At 37.6% G+C, this 18,007-nt stretch overlaps 1 protein-coding gene and 1 long non-coding RNA gene across 2 annotated transcripts; one reads left to right on the top strand and one right to left on the bottom strand.

Moving 5' to 3' along the window:
* The first annotated feature begins 969 nt into the window (after positions 1 to 969).
* LOC129718954 (uncharacterized) lies at positions 970 to 1,401 on the top strand. The gene is made up of 2 exons (XR_008727095.1): positions 970 to 1,084; positions 1,154 to 1,401. It is a non-coding gene; the product is annotated as an uncharacterized LOC129718954 (long non-coding RNA).
* A 6,667-nt stretch (positions 1,402 to 8,068) lies between these two features.
* LOC129716820 (uncharacterized) lies at positions 8,069 to 17,220 on the bottom strand. Its single transcript, XM_055666654.1, has 4 exons — positions 16,882 to 17,220; positions 10,817 to 12,107; positions 10,400 to 10,597; positions 8,069 to 8,366 (listed from the first exon to the last, which is right to left on the bottom strand). Exons 2-4 carry the CDS (start codon positions 12,094 to 12,096, stop codon positions 8,069 to 8,071), a joined length of 1,776 nt encoding a protein of 591 aa, XP_055522629.1. The 5' UTR covers positions 12,097 to 12,107; positions 16,882 to 17,220.
* Between the last annotated feature and the right edge of the window lie 787 nt (positions 17,221 to 18,007).

Genomic DNA, 18,007 nt, shown 5'->3' with positions numbered 1-18,007 from the left:
GTTTTCCCGTATTTTTTTCCCGGTGATTTAAAATTCCCGGCTTTTTCCCGCTTTACCCGTTTTTCCGGTAAAGTGGCCACCCTGAGTAAATGTATTTATCAAAAATTCAAAAAATGATCTCAGCTATAGTATCGATACTTCTGGTATCGATACTTTTTGACCGATATTTTGAGTATCTCGATACTTTCGGTTCTTCGGGTATCGATACTGAAGTATCGATACTCTCCGTCGTATCGCCCAATGCTACCACGATACTAATACAGAATCGATCCTTCTACGTCCGATACTCGGATATTTGGTACCGATGTTTTACCAGCGATACTTCATCAATATCGATACACACCTCTCAGTATCGAAAAGACTCAAATCAACCCTGTTAAGAAGAACGAACGAAGCAGTAAACTTGCTGTTTCCTGTGCCGTTTTGATGCATCGTATGCATGCATGCCATCTCATCGGCAATGCCAATTTAACAGAAATTTCTGTAGATTTAACCTACGGGAACGATCCTTTTCTACGGTCATGCAGATCTGAAGGTAAAATCAACAGACCCATGCAAGCGGCTCTTTTCGAAAACAGGATCAATTATTAAGGAAAAGCGTAATCGACTTTCGACTAAGTTTCTGCAGAAGCTGGTGTTTCTAGATTCAGTAAATTTATAGGCCATTTTACGAACTGACAGGTATCACGTATTCTGCTGTTGATGATGTTGCTTTTACGTGCATTATGTCAGCGGTTCCGAGCTTCCTGTCAAAATTTCATTCATAGATTGAGTTCAGAAACGTCTCGTAAAATGGTCTATGTAAATGGTTTAATTGAATCAAACCTTTTATCTTGAGAAATAATTAATAAAAAAGATTTACGACTTATATTTTCAATGAACTGGTATCGCACAACGATACATTTAGGTATCGATACGTTGGCCTCGATACTATCGAAATATCAGAACTTGCTCTCGATGCAGGTATCGATGCTAAGTATCGATGTTTAGCAGTATCGCAACGTCCCTAAATGAGTTGTCAAAAAAATCGGTTTATTCGCGTTGAAAGAGATTTCGAAGGCTGTTCGCAGCTACGTGAACTCTCGTATGTAATTGTCAAAATGTGCGTGATGACAAAAGCAAAAATATTTCCTTCTTTCTTTTTCGCACGCAGAAACCAAACAAATATCAGCAACACCGTCAACGCCAATAGTTAAAGGAAAGCTGAACCAAAGCAAAGGTGTAGACGATAAAGGGGGGCATGAACAGTTTACGCATTAATGCTTGAGCAACATATCAAAAGGTCGTAACACCGAGACAGAAAAAAGGAATAACTTTGATAAAAGTTTGTATGCAAGTTATGACGTTTGTAACTTACACTCAAAAAAATGTTAAAAATAACACTATTATTCTTATCATTAATCATTTCTCTTGCCTTTTGATGACACTCTCGCTATCATTGGGATAATTTATGGCTAAACTAAGCACTGATACGATTGAAAAATCAAATTTTTGAAGAGGCCCTATATATTTGAGGAAATTGTTTCATCCCATTTTATGCAACTGCTTTTGTACATTCGTTCGCAAACTAACTTGAGAGAGACTATTAGTGCCAGTAAGATATAGTGTGTGTGAAAAAGTGTGTAAAATTGTGCATGTGTGCCACGAAATATCTGTTCTCTGTGGTTTCAGCGAGAATGAAAAATTACCGAGCACTCATCAAGCAAATAAATTGCTGAACAGATTGCTGATGGCTCAGCTATTGAAAACTCGTTAAAAAGGTTGCTGAGTTCGGTAAAAGAAACTAAGTGTGTATCAACAAATATCGTCTAATGCACTAAGGTCCTTTTTTACGCGAATTTCGGAATTTGCGCGGTTTTGTTGACGCAGATTTCGGAATTTATGCGGATTTCCAAGAAAAGGTTGTTTCTACGCGGTATGTTTTTATTGGTTTTTCATTATTAAATCGTTTAACTATAGTGTTAGATGAGTTTACTTTACAACCTCCCAGATGGTCTCGAGCTAAGACAAGACGCGACAGCTGGCTTCTTATTTTTCTTTTCGTAACGGCCGGCATCCCCGTTGAAATTTTTTTTGAACGTTCCACACCGTTGATGCCAGAATGATTATTTTTAACAACTTTTGCAGGTCAATGAAAATAAAACAAATTTTAAATGTCATATATATATATATATATATATATATATATATATATATATATATATATATATATATATATATATATATATATATGTATATATATATATATATATATATATATATATATATATATATATATATATATATATATATATATATATATATATATATATATATATATATATATACATATATATATATATATATATATATATATATATATATATATATATATATATATATATATATATATATATATATATATATATATATATATATATATATATATATATATATATATATATGTATATATATATATATATATATATATATATATATATATATATATATATATATATATATATATATATATATATATATATATATATATATATATATATATATATATATATATATATATATATATATATATATATATATATATATATATATATATATATATATATATATATATATATATATATATATATATATATATACATATATATATATATATATATATATATATATATATATATATATAAATATATATATATATATAAATTATGCCGTGATTTATCGCGGGAACTAAAAAAAACTTTATTACTACGATTAACACTTTAATGTCTGATCACTACTGAATTACACACAAGACTGAATTGAAAATTAAATCTAGAAAGCTTAAATAAACTAAATCCGCTGACTCGTCGTTCCTCCGGTGGTTCAATTCTGATGCCACCTTTGTCCGCGTGGTTCGATCGAATCCTGCAGTCGTCATCGATTGTCAATTTATGGTTTCGTTGCTGGTTTGGTTCCTCCGCTTGTTGCTACGGGCCTCAGCTGGGTTTTTGCTGACGTCTCGGCTCCGGGTGCGCCTAGGCCGGTCGGTCGTGGTGTAACGTCTCCCCCCTTAGATTGTCGTCCGTCCTCGGACGATTTTTCGAAAAGGACGAGCCTCGGTAAGGTTGCGGGTTCTCCTTTTCCAATGGTTCCTTTAGGTTCCGTGGTGGTTTCAGCATGCTTATGGATTTTCAGGATGGTATCTTCCTTAGATTTGGTTCTTCTGTTGATGATATAAATTGCAAAAGAGCAGAAAAAGGTTAGTGTGAGGAGAATTCCTCCTCCGATGGTTGTTGTCCTCTTCGAGCGATGCAGGTCCAACTTTATCTCTTGAAGACTGTTTAAGTGTTCCAGTTTGATGTGGGTGATCTCATTCCGCTCTTCCGAGTAGTTGAGTTGAATGAATTTCCTTCCATAGATTGGTATGAGGTATTCTTCGTGGTCTGTTAGATGCTTTTGACCATTAAATGTGAGATTCATTACCTTAATCGTACAATTGTCTGTTTCGACAATAGTCGGAATGTTGACTAATCTCGAGTTATTACATGAGTCGGAAATCAATACTTGTTGATTCGTATCCAATAGTATGATTCCTTTTTTGATTTCTTGTATTCTGATATGTTGCCTGACGGGTTTTAGGACACATTTTGGTGTCAAATGATTCAAAAGGTTGTTGATACAGTCGTCTTCGATAAGAGTTGTTGCTTCGCAGATGTCACAAATGTGCTCTTGTTTATAGATAATGTCTCTGTGCTTTGCCACCAGCTTGATGTCTGTACTGATTCGTGTGTTGTTTAAGTTGAGCGTCTGGATGTTGATCAGGTCGAACTCGTTGTCTTCTAGGATGGGTATTTTCGCCAAAATTAGGATTTCGTCGCCTTTTACAATTACGCTTCCTGAGCTGTATTGGAATATTTGATCTAAGTAATCCAGATTCAATTTTTGTGCTTTAAGTCTGTTATAAATGTACAATTTATCATCTAATGAAAATAAGTTCCTATTCAAAATGTTTAGCTTTGCAAATTCGATTTGTTCTTCTACGTTAGTGAGAATTTGAATTAACATGTCAAGGTTCATAATAAGATTAATGTATTCCAAGTCCGTATTGGTCGTAAGTGAGTTATTATTTTGGTCTACAATTTGTTTGTTTATTTTCTTGAGAATATCTGTAATATTATTCAGTTTATTCTGAATTTTTTCGTTTATAATTATTTGCCTTGATAAAGATTGAGAGAGTAAGTTTCCCTGCTTTTCTAACGTTCCTAAATTATGATTTATAATTTCCATATCATCGTTATCTGGATTGCCTGCAATAAGTTTAATTACTGATCCTAAAGCGTTAACTAATGCTCTTCTATTTCTGCGGGGATATAAACTCAACAATTTTCCTCTTGCGTATTGGATTTTGTAATCAAGGGTCCTTCTGAGATGATCTATTATTTTCAGGTTTTCTGTCGTTTTTTCTATGTAGTCAATGTTGTTTGCAATGGATTTAATATTGATTTTGTGTATAACTCTCTCAAACCCTATTCTTATCCTAACTTGTTTTAGTTTTATGGCAATTATGCCATTATTATATGATATTTCTTTAAATTTTGTGCCGTGTATTAGGATGATGTAAGTTAATCTGTAACGAGAGTTAAGTTATTGATTTAAACGATTATTTTTTTATTCTGTTTTTGTGTATTTTTACGTCATTGATGTCTTTAAATGTAAGATCGTTATTCTCTTTTATGGTAGTTATTTTGTAAGGGTTTACGTCTTTAGTTATTCGTTGGGAAATTTTAATGTATTTAGCATCGCCTGGGTTGTATTGTTCAGGTTGTTCGTTATCTTTATTTTGTTGTTCATATTTAGCTTTCCTTTTATCCAGTTCGATTTTAGCCGCTGATTGCAAGCTTTTAAATTTTTCCGAAATTTCTTCCATGTTTGTCGAGCCCGAATGATTGAATACCAAATTACGCGGTAAATTTTTTATAGCGGTATGAAAACTGTTGTTATAAATATCGACGGCGATATTAATTTGATCTCTTGTAGACAAATCGTTGAATTTAATTTTGTTTGTTCGATAAATTTCGATTAGGGTAGAATGAAACCGTTCTACAATACCGTTTGAATTTGAACTACTCGCGAAATGTAACTCGACTCCTAGGTCGTTAAGGAATCCGATGAAATCAATAGACCTGAAAGAAGGTTCCTGGTCACTCACAATAGTCTTCGGTCTGCCAAATTGTCTAATGTGTTCTGTAATAGCATTTTTTACGTCCACTATTGTTCTAGTTTCCAAAGGTATGGCATTTGCAAATTTGGAAAACGAATCGACTATGGTGAGCCACTTTTGACCTTTTAAAAAGAATATGTCAATGTGGACTCGATCGAAAGGGTTATTGCCGAAAATGCTTTTTCTTATCAAATTCGGTGGCTTCCTGTCATATTTGGCTTTTTTGCAGATATCACAGGAATCTATCAAAATTTTAATCTTTCGATCAAGTTGTGGGAAGAAATATTTTTGCATTATCTGGTTCTTATTTTCTTTGATTCCTCTGTGGCCACGATTATGAGTTTCCCTCACAATTTCATCCTGTTGTTCATCTAGGCGTATGTCCTCTAGAAGGGTTTCTGAAATAAGAACTTTGTAGGGGCTATTAGTTGAAAAATGTTTCCGGTAAGTTTCTTGAACTAATTGAACTAAAGAGTTTGGAATTTTGAGGCAACTTGAACCTCTGGGGTTAAGAGTCCGCTTTAATATTTCTACTATTTCTTCTTCCGTATAACTTTGTTTGACTATTATGTGCCTGTGAAATTTGGGAAAGATCTGTTCATATGTCGTAATCTCTATTTTTCCGATTTTAAAAATAATTTGGGTCCTGAATGTGTTGATTGGTCTCTCAGTGCACGGAATAAAGTAATCATCGCTTGTATCCGCTGAGTGTACTGTCATGTCGTCCCTTTCATCATCTGAAAGTTCCTCTTCTCGTTCGGAGGGTTCCACGTTTAAAGACATCGATGATTGTGAATGTGCGTTTAATTGATTATGTTTTTTTTAGGTTTATCCGAGACAACGCGTCTGCGACGACGTTTTGTTTCCCTGGTTTATAGATTAATTCGTAGTCAAATTCTTCTAAAGCCAGTTTACCTCCTATGATTCGGTGATTTGCATTAGTCATAGAGAAGGTAAGTGGTTGGTGATCTGTAAACATTTTGAATTTCCGTCCGTATAGATACGGTCTGAAATGTTTGACCGCCCAAACGATTGCCAAAAATTCCTTTTCCGTTGTTGAGTATCGTTCCTCTGTTTTACTTAAAGTTCGCGATGCGTATGCTATGGGTCTGTCATTGCCTGCGGGCCCTTGCGACAGTACTGCCCCTATTGCATAATCGCTTGCATCGGTAGTAAGAATAAATTCCTTGCTGAAATCGGGGTAAATTAACACAGGATCTAGCGTTAGAATTTGTTTACACTTTTCGAAGCATGCGTTTATTTCGGGTGTTATCTCAAACTCCGCGTCTTTTCTAAGAAGTGCTGTCAACGGTTTCACTATTTTAGCGAAGTCTTTTATAAATCTCCTATAATAGCCTAGCGTTCCTAAGAATTGACGAACTTCTTTTTCTGTTTTAGGGATTGGCCATTTTTTTATGATTTCTATTTTGTCACTGTTTGGTCTTACTCCATCTTCAGAGACAGTATGACCTAGAAACTGCGTTTCTTTTTTAAAAAATTCGCACTTGTCTAGCTGAATTTTTAGTCTAGCTTCTTTAAGTCTTTTTAGAACTTGTGCTAAATTTTTCTTGTGTTCCTGAAGTGAACTGGAAAATATGATTATATCGTCCATATAGACGAAACAACATACTCCAATTAAATCCCTTAGTATACAGTCCATTACCCTTTGAAAAGTTGCCGGGGCGTTTTTCAATCCAAATGGCATGCGAGTAAACTCGTACTTTCCTCCGTTCACAGAAAATGCTGTTTTCTCTGTGTCTCCTTCTGCCAGCTGGATCTGGTGGAAGCCAGAAACTAAATCAATAGTTGAGAAATATGTAGCCCTTCCCAGTTTATCCAAGATGTCGGTAATCTCGGGTATGGGGTACTTGTCGTTGATAGTTTTTTCATTTAGCTTTCTGTAGTCGATCACTAAACGAAATTTCTTGTGACCAGATGCATCTGCCTTTTTCGGGACTATCCATACGGGTGAGGTGTATGGTGAGATTGATTCTCTTATAATTCCATCGTTTAGCATCTTTTTAACTTGCTTTTGTACTTCGCTTTCATAAACGTAGGGATATTTATATGATTTCGTATGGACTGGGATACTATCTACCGTTCGAATTTTATGTCTTATTTTGTGTGTGAATGACAGTTTGTCGGACTCCACGTATAAAACATCTCTGTATTGATCGATCACCGTTTCGAGGGCTTGTTTTTCTTCCCTATTCATGTGGTCGTCACGAAAGGTATAGTTTGTCATGTTTATTTGCTTTGGCAATTCGGTTAAATCGAACGGATCCTCATCCATTTCGATTTCACTCGAATTTATTTCTTGTGAAGATTTTGAGAAATTTTGAATCGCTACAAAAGCTTTATTATTGCTGCTTCTGTAGATACCAGGTAAAATAGTGAATGAATTGTATTTCTTTTCATTCGCTATTATGAAATCACCGTTCTTTTTGGTTTTCAGTGCGATGTACTGAAATTCTTGTTCATTTATGTTAATTGCTTGCTCTTCAGGGAATTTTTTTTGCATTTTTATTGTTTTTCGTCCGATTTTCAAGGAATTTTTACGAATGTCGATTTGAGCATTTAAGTCTCTTAATGACTCGTAACCTATTAATCCATCGAAAAACTTGTGGAATTTAAAAATATAAAATTTCAATTTCTTCTTGATCTGAAATGGATCAAAAGAAGCTGATTTGTTTATTTTATGTGTTCCACTTATATTCGTTACCCTGATTCCATTCTCAGTTCTGCAATTTTCAATGTTTACGTGCTCGGGTGAAATATAATTTTTGTTCGCTCCCGTGTCGATCAAAAATTTCATCTCACCTTTCGAGGTTTGAATTATTATATAAGGTACAAAATTGTTATCTCTTTTTATATTTTTCGATGTGGCTCTTCTACCACGTGAAAATTTAACTCCTCGTCGACGAAGTAATCATCGTCTTCCGAGTTCAGAGCTGATTCCTCCAGCTGATTAGAGGTGTCGTACTCATCCTCGTGGTTTTTGCTGAATTCGCTTTCTTGTTCTGGTTTGGTTTCGTGGTTGTTCACCTCCGTACGGGACTTTGCGGTTTTCATTGAAACGTCGTCGTCCACCGGTGGACCTCTAGGGGTTTTAAATTTCCCTGATCCGTTCGGTTTCGCGTTGAACGTGTTACCGTGCTTGTTGTTGCTGTTGTTGTTGTTGTTCGTGTAGTTGGGTTTTGTATTCGTCTGATTACCGTTGTTGGAATTTGAAAACGGTTTTGAATTGCATGAATTGTTAGAGGTTGAACTGGAATGTTTGTTAAATTTTTGCCTGTACGCGGCATTCGCGTATTGTGTTGTTATAGCGTAGGCTTCTTCCAATGTTTTTGGTCGATAGCTCCTCACATGCATAGACAATTCGTCTGTGAGGCCATCTATGAATCTAGTAAGCGTCATCAAGCTTACTAAATTGTTTATTGCCTTAGTTGCATTCTGATAATCTTCCATCGTCGCCGCTGTCGATTTGATAGCGGTGTCGATGGTTTTGATTTTATTATAATACTCAGGAATTGTCTTTTTCCCTTGTGTTATGTAGAATAATGATTGGATGTGTGACGTAAGGTCACGTCTATCCCCGTAGGAATTCAAAATCACCTCTTTAATTTCTAGCCAGCTGTTCGGGTTGCCAGCAGCGATCAAAATCTCTTTGGCTTCGCCCGTAATTTTATTTTTCACTGCCCTGACTAATTGGCTATACACTGGTTCATCTCGGTATCTTCTAAAAAGTTCGAGAGTATTTTCCGCGTCTTCCAGCCATGCATGGGTCTCTTTTTTATTTCCACTAAATGTTGTTAGATTTTTGATTGGGTCTGGAGTCCTGAATTGCATAAAAGGATCATCCGCCTTCTCTTTTAAATTTCTGAGTTGTCCAATCAACTCATTTTGGTTCTGGGTTAAACTTCTTATGTGCTGAAGTAAACCCTCAATTGTGATTGCCGGTTGTGGGGCTGGTTGAGGAGCTGGTTGTGGCTCTTCTTCATAAAGTTCTGGGGCTGCGAGATCTGGTGAGATCATTAAGTCGCGCTCGGCCATTATAATAAATTAACTTCGTTTGCTTTGTATTGCGTATAGATTTGTTGTCAGTATTCACTTACACTGCACTTTCACGGTTAGTTGTTAGTTTTGTTTTTTCACTTTGTGATATTTCAGGTGTCCGCTTACCGCTGGTGGGGGCTCGCACCTCTGAATTAGTATGGTTTTGTTTGTGTTAATCTTAGAAAAATGATTGTGGTTACTTACAGGAAGATTACTGCTTTCATTTCCTGGAGTCTTGGTGTGAAGTGACGGATGGATGGGGTAGGTTTCCAAATGGCGGGATCGGTCCTCTGATATCCGCAAGTCCTTGATGTTCACTCAGGGGTTGTTCTTGCTGGGTGTATCAGTTGTCTGCCATAGACGTGGGCTGTTCCTCTTTGTAGAACTCGGTGACTGTGATACTAGATATTCACTCTGTTAACACTGTTCACTTTGTCTAACCACTTGGCCTTGAGACTGCGCCAATTATGCCGTGATTTATCGCGGGAACTAAAAAAAACTTTATTACTACGATTAACACTTTAATGTCTGATCACTACTGAATTACACACAAGACTGAATTGAAAATTAAATCTAGAAAGCTTAAATAAACTAAATCCGCTGACTCGTCGTTCCTCCGGTGGTTCAATTCTGATGCCACCTTTGTCCGCGTGGTTCGATCGAATCCTGCAGTCGTCATCGATTGTCAATTTATGGTTTCGTTGCTGGTTTGGTTCCTCCGCTTGTTGCTACGGGCCTCAGCTGGGTTTTTGCTGACGTCTCGGCTCCGGGTGCGCCTAGGCCGGTCGGTCGTGGTGTAACGTATATATATATATATATATATATATATATATATATATATATATATATATATATATATATATATATATATATATATATGAATATAAGTTACAATTCTTTCTAGCCTGAAGGGCTTTTTAAAAAATGATTAATGAAAACCTAAAGTTAACTATCCTCTATCGTGTCTCAATTAGAACTAACTTTATTATTTTTATGCCCTGGTTACAAAGCTAGAAAAGCAACTGCACCGCTGACCAAGCAAACTGCAGCCCGCGTCGTTGTCGTCGTCGATGCCGTTGCATGTGCTGCCAACGCCCGTGGGAATCGTTCCAGTCAGCGTCTGTAGAAATCCGACTCGCTCACTTCGAATGAAATAATGTGGCGAGTGGTTCCTCGAGTCGGTGGACTTCGCGTTCCAGTTCTTGCAATCTGCTGATCTGGGAGGTTTCGTCTGTAACTTGCCCCTCCTTGAAGATCGAAACGTCCTCGTTTGCAGTGAATTCAACTCTGTGACCGGATGAGGGCTTCTTGTTGTGATGGTTCCAGTGGTTGCTAAATTTCCTGCTTATTAAGAAAAATATAGCGATTGTTGCGATTATCAGGCTTATGCTCGAAAAAGATATGGAAGTAAAGGCGGTTACGTTGGTTTTAGAATTTAATGTCTCCAAATGATGCCTGTTAATGAAATGAAGTTTTTCAAAACTTATTTGAGGCTCTATATCAATAGTTTGGATTTCTAAACCATCCATGGGAACGACCAATAATGGCTCTACCTTGTACCATTCTTTGTTGGTAAATTCCAACCCATTTATAATTATGGTACAATTGTGGTATTCGATTAGGAATGTTCCCGAGAGGGTTCGATTCCGCATCCCGCAAGTGGTTGCTATCTCTTGACTGTTTATTTGTTTTGCAATCAGGTGATTATCGGTTATAGACTTGATTTCTGAGGGTAGACTTACTTCCTTGAATGAGCAGTTCGCAGGGATTCCTTTTAGCAAGTATGGAAAGCAACCATCTAAGGTGAAATTGTTCAAATTTTCTGGGTGGCAGATTTGATTATGGCCGACTCGTTGGCACTCCTCGATGATGAAGTAGAATTGTTGGTCATTGGTGATTGCTGTGTGAGCGGGTAGCTTAAGTGTTTTATTTTTGACTATTAATGGCTCTAATAGCAGCGTTCTATAAGCAAGTTCATCTAGTAAGGGAATTTCTACTATGAAAACAATTTTTGTGTGATTATAAAATGCGCTGAGATTAAGGAATTGATAAACCTGATCAATGCTATCTATGATAATTTTATGGTTGGTAAAATGATCTAATATTATGCTCAACTCGTCGGGGGAAAGGATGTCTCTTGGTATGGTATTTAGTTTAGCTAGTTGGATTGATTCGAAAATAAGCTTCAAGTGAGATTCTAAATTATCTAGCTGGATATTAATTTTCAATATTTCTCTCAGTAGTTTGATTGTTTTGTCGATTCCTGAATTTGACTTAGGTGCTATAAGATTTTTCCTGATAAGGTTGTGATCTAATTCAAACTGTTCTATAAACTTGTTTAACCTGTCCTGAAGTTGGGTGTTAATCCTAGCTTGCTCGTTATTTTCGTTAATTAAAATTTTGTCATCGATTTCTAGAGCTTTGAGAGTTTTTGATATTTCTATTAGATCGTCATTATCGAGATTTCCGGTTATCTGCTTTATGGCTGATCCTACAAAGTTGAGCAACCCTCTCTTGTTTCTTTGCCTTGGCATTAAATTTTGAAACATCTTGCGAGTATTGCTAAACTTTGATTCCAACATTGCTGTCAAGTCTGAGAGGTTTCCAAAGCTTTTCAGTCCGTGTATGGCGACGTCTAGTCTGGCGAAAATTGGTTCGCACTGCTTAAGGTCAACAACGTGATATAAGCGATGTTTCCCAATCCTCACGAAAGACTTACCCATATCTAGTGCCAATAATCCGGGATTATGTTGGAGGTCGGTTATTTGAATGGAGGAGCTGGAATGGGATGGATTAAGGAAAGCGAGAACCCACACTGCCATGGCCAGTCGAAAATCCATTGGTACTAATCCTAAAATGAGACTGTGTTAATATGATTGAAATCGTAAATAAGATGAATAAAAAATTTAATGCTAGTATTACATAAAACTAATTACTGGGTTTTTTTTTTATGTACGGACCCTTTTTATTTTACTCTTATGCAATTTCCGGTTGTAAGCGTCCGTGAATGTCTGGTGGCCGTCATTGGCTACTGTTACGGGGTTGAAGAAACTCTGTTGTTTGCTTTTTATCCCCTGCCGTTTATTATAAACAATTTGGCCGGGCTCCAACGCGGGTGGATCCTCTCTTGAAGGGTTTCGCTGGTCGTTCTGTTTCTCTTGGGATTGCCTGATTTGATGAATTACTTCATCGTATACTTTGTTGCGGGCTTCCAGCATTCTTTGAGGGTCGAGGGGTCTCTCTTCACCATCTTTAATCTCATAGAAAGCTTCTCGAGGTTTGATTTTCAGAGAGGAGTGTACGCTGTTGTTGTATAAGGTACAGCAAATCAAAAACATCTCCTTGATTGAAACATTGGGAAACTTATGCCTATTGCATTTGTAGATTTCATTAATGGTCGAATGAAATCGCTCTACAATCCCGTTAGTTTCACTTCTATCAACCGGTGTAAAATATTGTTGGACATTGAGGTCGGCGAGCATGCCTCTCATTTCGATAGACCGTATTCCCGGTTCGTTATCAGAAACCATTAGCTTCGGTGTGCCATAGAGCGAGATATATTTTAATATGGCCCTTCGTATATCCGGTGTGGTTCTTGACTTCATGGAAATCAAAGTTCCAAAGCGTGTCAATTTATCGACCACTGATAGGAAGGTGTATGGTCGCGAAATCAATATGTCAACATGGATAATGTCCAAGGGTTTCTCTGGTATAGGAGTTTCCCCATGTTTGATTTTGTATGGTCTACGCTCGTACTTCATTTTGTTACACGTAGGGCACAAAACAATGTACGTGCGGATTTTTCTCTTCATTTTTGGGAAATACCACCTTCGTAGTATTTCTTCTCTATTTTCTCGAATACCCCGGTGTGCGGTTTCATGCGTTTCCTCTATAACTTGATCTTGTTCGGTATCTGTGGTTAAATCGGTTAGTAGTCTTTGTGAAATTTTTACTTTGAACGTCTTGCATCTACTGAAATAATTTCGATACACTAGTTGAAGGGTTCCGAACAACTGTTCAGGGCAATGAATACAATTTACCTTTCGTGGATCCATGTATTCACGAAATATTCTAATTAAAATTGGCACCCCGAACGCGAAATTTGTAATAGTTCGCCGGTGCATCTGCGGAAACACTTCACTGTAATCTTCAGTGTAATGATCGCCAATTTTTAATATAACTTGATTATGAAAGAAGTTAACGGGCAGCTCAGTGAACTCAATTAGATTTGACGAGTCAGAGTCTGCGGAATGCACGGAATTGCTATCTGTTGATTCATCTTCAGTGGCATTTACCTCTTCGGGAATTCTGGATAGAGCGTCTGCTACCACATTTTGTTTCCCTGGTCGATGAGTTATTTGGAAGTCATATTCCAGGAGTCTCAGCCTCCACTTCACTAATCTGGTATTAGGTGTCTTCAGATTAAGTGCGTAAGTAAGAGGTTGGTGGTCAGTATAGAGGGTGAATTTCCTCCCGAAAAGATATGGTCGGAAGTACTGAGTTGCCCATACTATAGCCAAAAGCTCCTTTTCTATAGCGGAATAATTTTCTTCCGTCTTCGTAAGCGTCCGAGACGCGAACGCGACCGGTCTGTCTCTTCCTATACAACCCTGCGACAGCACGGCTCCCAACGCAAAGTTACTAGCATCGGTTGTCAAAATAAATGGACGTTCGAAATCGGGATACTGCAATACGTCACTTTGCGTAAGCAATTCTTTACACTTTTCAAAGGTTTTTACGAATAAAGGTGTATGTTCAATCGTTTCCCCTTTTCGCAGCTGCGCAGTTAGTGGTTTGGAAATTTTTGCAAAGTCGCGAATGAATCGTCTATAATAGCCCAAAATTCCAAGGAATCCTTTCAGCTCCTTTTGGTTTTTCGGTAGTGGCCAACTTTTGATTGCATCAATCTTAGCAGGGTTCGGTTTAACGCCCTGATCCGTAACGATATGCCCTAAGAAAGCTACTTCTTTTTTAAGAAACTCACACTTGTCGAGCTGAAGCTTTAAATTTACTTTTTCAAGTGCTCTCAGTATTTTTTCTAAGTTCTCGAGATGCTCTTGCAAGGAAGCTGAAAAAACAATTATGTCGTCCATGTAAATGAGACAACATTTTCCAATGAATTCTCTGAGTACATGGTCCATAACCCGTTGAAACGTACCCGGAGCATTTTTCAGACCAAACGGCATTCGTAAATATTCGTATAAGCCGTGGTCAACTTGAAACGCTGTTTTCTGTACATCTCTAGCGTCGACCTCGATCTGGTGGAAACCAGAGGCCAGATCAAGTGTGCTAAAGTATTGGCACCTGCCTAGCTTGTCCAGTATCTCGGTGATATTGGGCAGCGGATATTTGTCATCTATAGTCTTCGCATTTAGTTTTCTATAGTCGACTACTAGGCGCCATTTTTGCTTACCAGATGCATCGGCCTTTTTTGGTACTATCCATATGGGTGACCCCCATGGCGATGTACTTGGCTGTATGATGCCTTGGCTGAGCATTTTAGAAATTTGTTTCTGTACCTCTTCCTTATGGACGAAGGGGTACCTGTAATTTTTTGTATAAACGGGCAGCTCGTCGCTGGTGTTTATACGATGTTTGATCACGTTAGTAAACGATAGGTCGTCACCCTCTCTGTAGAACACTGTTGGGTTTCTTGTAAGCAAGCTGAGAAGCTTCGATCTCTCCTCGTCGTTCAAATGATCTGTACGCACTTCGTTTTCAATATTTCGCCTACATGCTTTAATTTGTGATGGAAAATCCTTCACTTCAAAATTATTAATTTCAGAAACGATTTGCCCATAATCAATTTTCTTGTTTGTTGAACATTCCTGTGTGCAAACAAAAACTAATCTTGCTTTACTTTCTTGAACACTGTACACTCCGGAGGGCACGTATACGTCAGCGGCAACTTGTAGGTCGTCTTCCAGGAAGAAATCTCCGGAGGCGACCGAAACCGGGACCTCGTGAATTGTGGACATTAATTCATGAAAGTTCAACTCAATCAAATCGGGATACTTTTTCTTCAAAGGTATGACGGTGTCTTTAATAATCAATTCGACTGTTGAGGTGTCGAACAGGGCTCCCAACTCGTGAAGTGTCTGAAATCCAATCAGACCATCGAAAAAGTTATGAAACTCAAAAAGATGAAATTTCTGATTGGAAATACTAGTTATGTATTTTGCGAATGGGTTAAAAAAGGTGTGTTGGTTAATTATATAGGATCCATTGATGTTTTTCACTCTATGAAGTGATCCTGAAGCTACGGATTTTGTTGGAACTATTTTTGGAGAAATGTAATTTCGATTAGCTCCTGTATCTATTAAAATTTTTAGAGGGGGCCCGGTTCTTCTATTGATCTCTAAATATGGAAGAAAGGTCATTCCCTTGCTTGTTGTTCGGAATCGGGCATAAAATTTACATCGTCATCTTCATCTGCATATGGACAGCCATTATCAATGTCCTCGGTCTGTTTATTTTCGGTTAGGGGTTCAACACACTCCTCGTGCGAATTCACTTGCGTTGGACGATAGTTGTTCGTTCTAAGTTGACCGGATGGGTCCGGTTTGATAGCGAGACGCGGGGGGTACTGTCGAAATTGATTCGAGTTCCAATCTGGTCGATTTTGAACAACGTTTCTGTTCTGGGAATTTATATTAGGATTTGGATTGGGGTTAGGAATGGGATTGGATTTTGTGTTAAATCCTTGTTGAGCAGGCCATTTTTGAACGTCCTGCGGTCTCGCAGAAAATTTGGGCAAAAATTTTGTTTGCTCGAAGCCAACATTCATGGATCTTCGCTCTCGTTTTCTCCGTTGTGCACTTTCTAAAGACAAGGCGCTCTGGTATGCTGAATGCAATGTTTTCGGTAGACCCACTCGCACTAAAGATGAAAGGCTGTCATGCAGTCCGTCAATGAATGCGTCGATAATCATACTTTCGTACGATTCCAGGATAACGTTAGAACACTGCTTGAGTCGATCGTCAAGTTGAATTTTGGCATTGATGCTTGCCAAAATTCCTTTGCATTCATAATGAAAATCGGTAACATTTTTGTTACCTTGGCGTAAGTATGAAATACTGGTTACTATGGCAGACAAGTCGCGCTTGTCGCCAAAATGGTCTTTCAATGTACACTTTATTGCCTCCCACTCGAGGCTACATTGACTCATAGTGAGTGCTTCGTTTGCGTTTCCGTGGATTTTATCCCGAATAATGCCAACCCAAAGGGGCATCACTAGCGGCAGATCTGTTTCACTCACTAGATTTTTTGAAATTTGTAGCTTTTGCTCTACGGATTCGAGCCAACAGGCCAGAGAATTAGGACTTCCATTATATTCTGGAACCATCCTAATCGCGTCAGGGATGCGTGAAATGTCAAATTTCGGCATCTCCATGATCGAAGACGTGCTTGCGATCGCTTGGTTTGCGGTATTTGTCCGCGCATTTTCTAACAAAGAGGCTATTTGTAGCCGTTGTGCCTCTAGCTGGGCGGTTAGAGTATCTAAACGCGCTTGCATTTCATCACTCATTCTTCTGGTTATCATAAAACTCTTTCACTGCACTTAGTTAAACAAGCAAAAAAAAAGTATTGCAACTAAAATAGAAAGAAAAATTAAAATTACTCACGGTTTTGTTTTTATTTTATTGAACAGAATTCTCAAGTATACCCCGTCCTTCGGGAAGAGCCTCGAATCCTCGATATCACCTCGAGGTGTGATTCCACTTTGTCGATATTCCTTCGATTAAGTTTTATCACGGACACTTGCACTCGCGGACTAAGGATTTACTTGAATCCTACTTACGACTGCGCCAGTTACAATTCTTTCTAGCCTGAAGGGCTTTTTAAAAAATGATTAATGAAAACCTAAAGTTAACTATCCTCTATCGTGTCTCAATTAGAACTAACTTTATTATTTTTATGCCCTGGTTACAAAGCTAGAAAAGCAACTGCACCGCTGACCAAGCAAACTGCAGCCCGCGTCGTTGTCGTCGTCGATGCCGTTGCATGTGCTGCCAACGCCCGTGGGAATCGTTCCAGTCAGCGTCTGTAGAAATCCGACTCGCTCACTTCGAATGAAATAATGTGGCGAGTGGTTCCTCGAGTCGGTGGACTTCGCGTTCCAGTTCTTGCAATCTGCTGATCTGGGAGGTTTCGTCTGTAACTTATATATATATATATATATATATATATATATATATATATATATATATATATATATATATATATATATATATATATATATATATATATATATATATATATATATATATATATATATATATATAGGCGAATAATACTCAATTTTTCATTAATTATTATATGTTGTTCAATAAAACATACTTCTACTATAAATTTTTTTCTTCCTAAGTTTCTTGGTACCCAAATTTTTTCTTCCTAAGTTTCTTGGACTTCAACCGAAATAGTAAAGAACGATTATTCAATGCATTTTTAAAGTTATAACAGTGAAATACATTACTCGGTAATATCATGTGCCTTGCATACTTTTGAACAATTATAATAGCTAAATTATGACTCTCCAGCAACACTGCTTTACAGTGAAAAGTAACCTCGTTGTATTTTCTACGTGACGATTGCGTTATCGGATTCAGCCAATCAGCAGCCGGTTCAAATTGGATGAATGTAACGGTGACCAGCTGTCGCGTCTTGTCTTAGGTCTCGAGGTACGATGCTGGCCTATCAAGCCAGTCGTCGTAGGTTCAAGTCTCGGCTCGGGGGAGACTGTTAGCACAG

This window comes from Wyeomyia smithii, chromosome 1, assembly GCF_029784165.1.
Source record: "Wyeomyia smithii strain HCP4-BCI-WySm-NY-G18 chromosome 1, ASM2978416v1, whole genome shotgun sequence".
NCBI lineage: Eukaryota > Metazoa > Arthropoda > Insecta > Diptera > Culicidae > Wyeomyia > Wyeomyia smithii.
This window is presented reverse-complemented; position numbering and strand designations above follow the sequence as displayed.

Coding starts and splice junctions, on each gene's coding strand:
- LOC129716820 (XM_055666654.1), bottom strand. CDS start 12,096: ATGGATTTTCGACTGGCCATGGCAGTGTGGGTTCTCGCTTTCCTTAAT. Junction 10,598..10,816: donor GAATTTACCAACAAAGAATG/GTACAAGGTAGA, acceptor CTTAATAAGCAG/GAAATTTAGCAACCACTGGA. Junction 8,367..10,399: donor GCCACATTATTTCATTCGAA/GTGAGCGAGTCG, acceptor CAACAACAACAG/CAACAACAAGCACGGTAACA.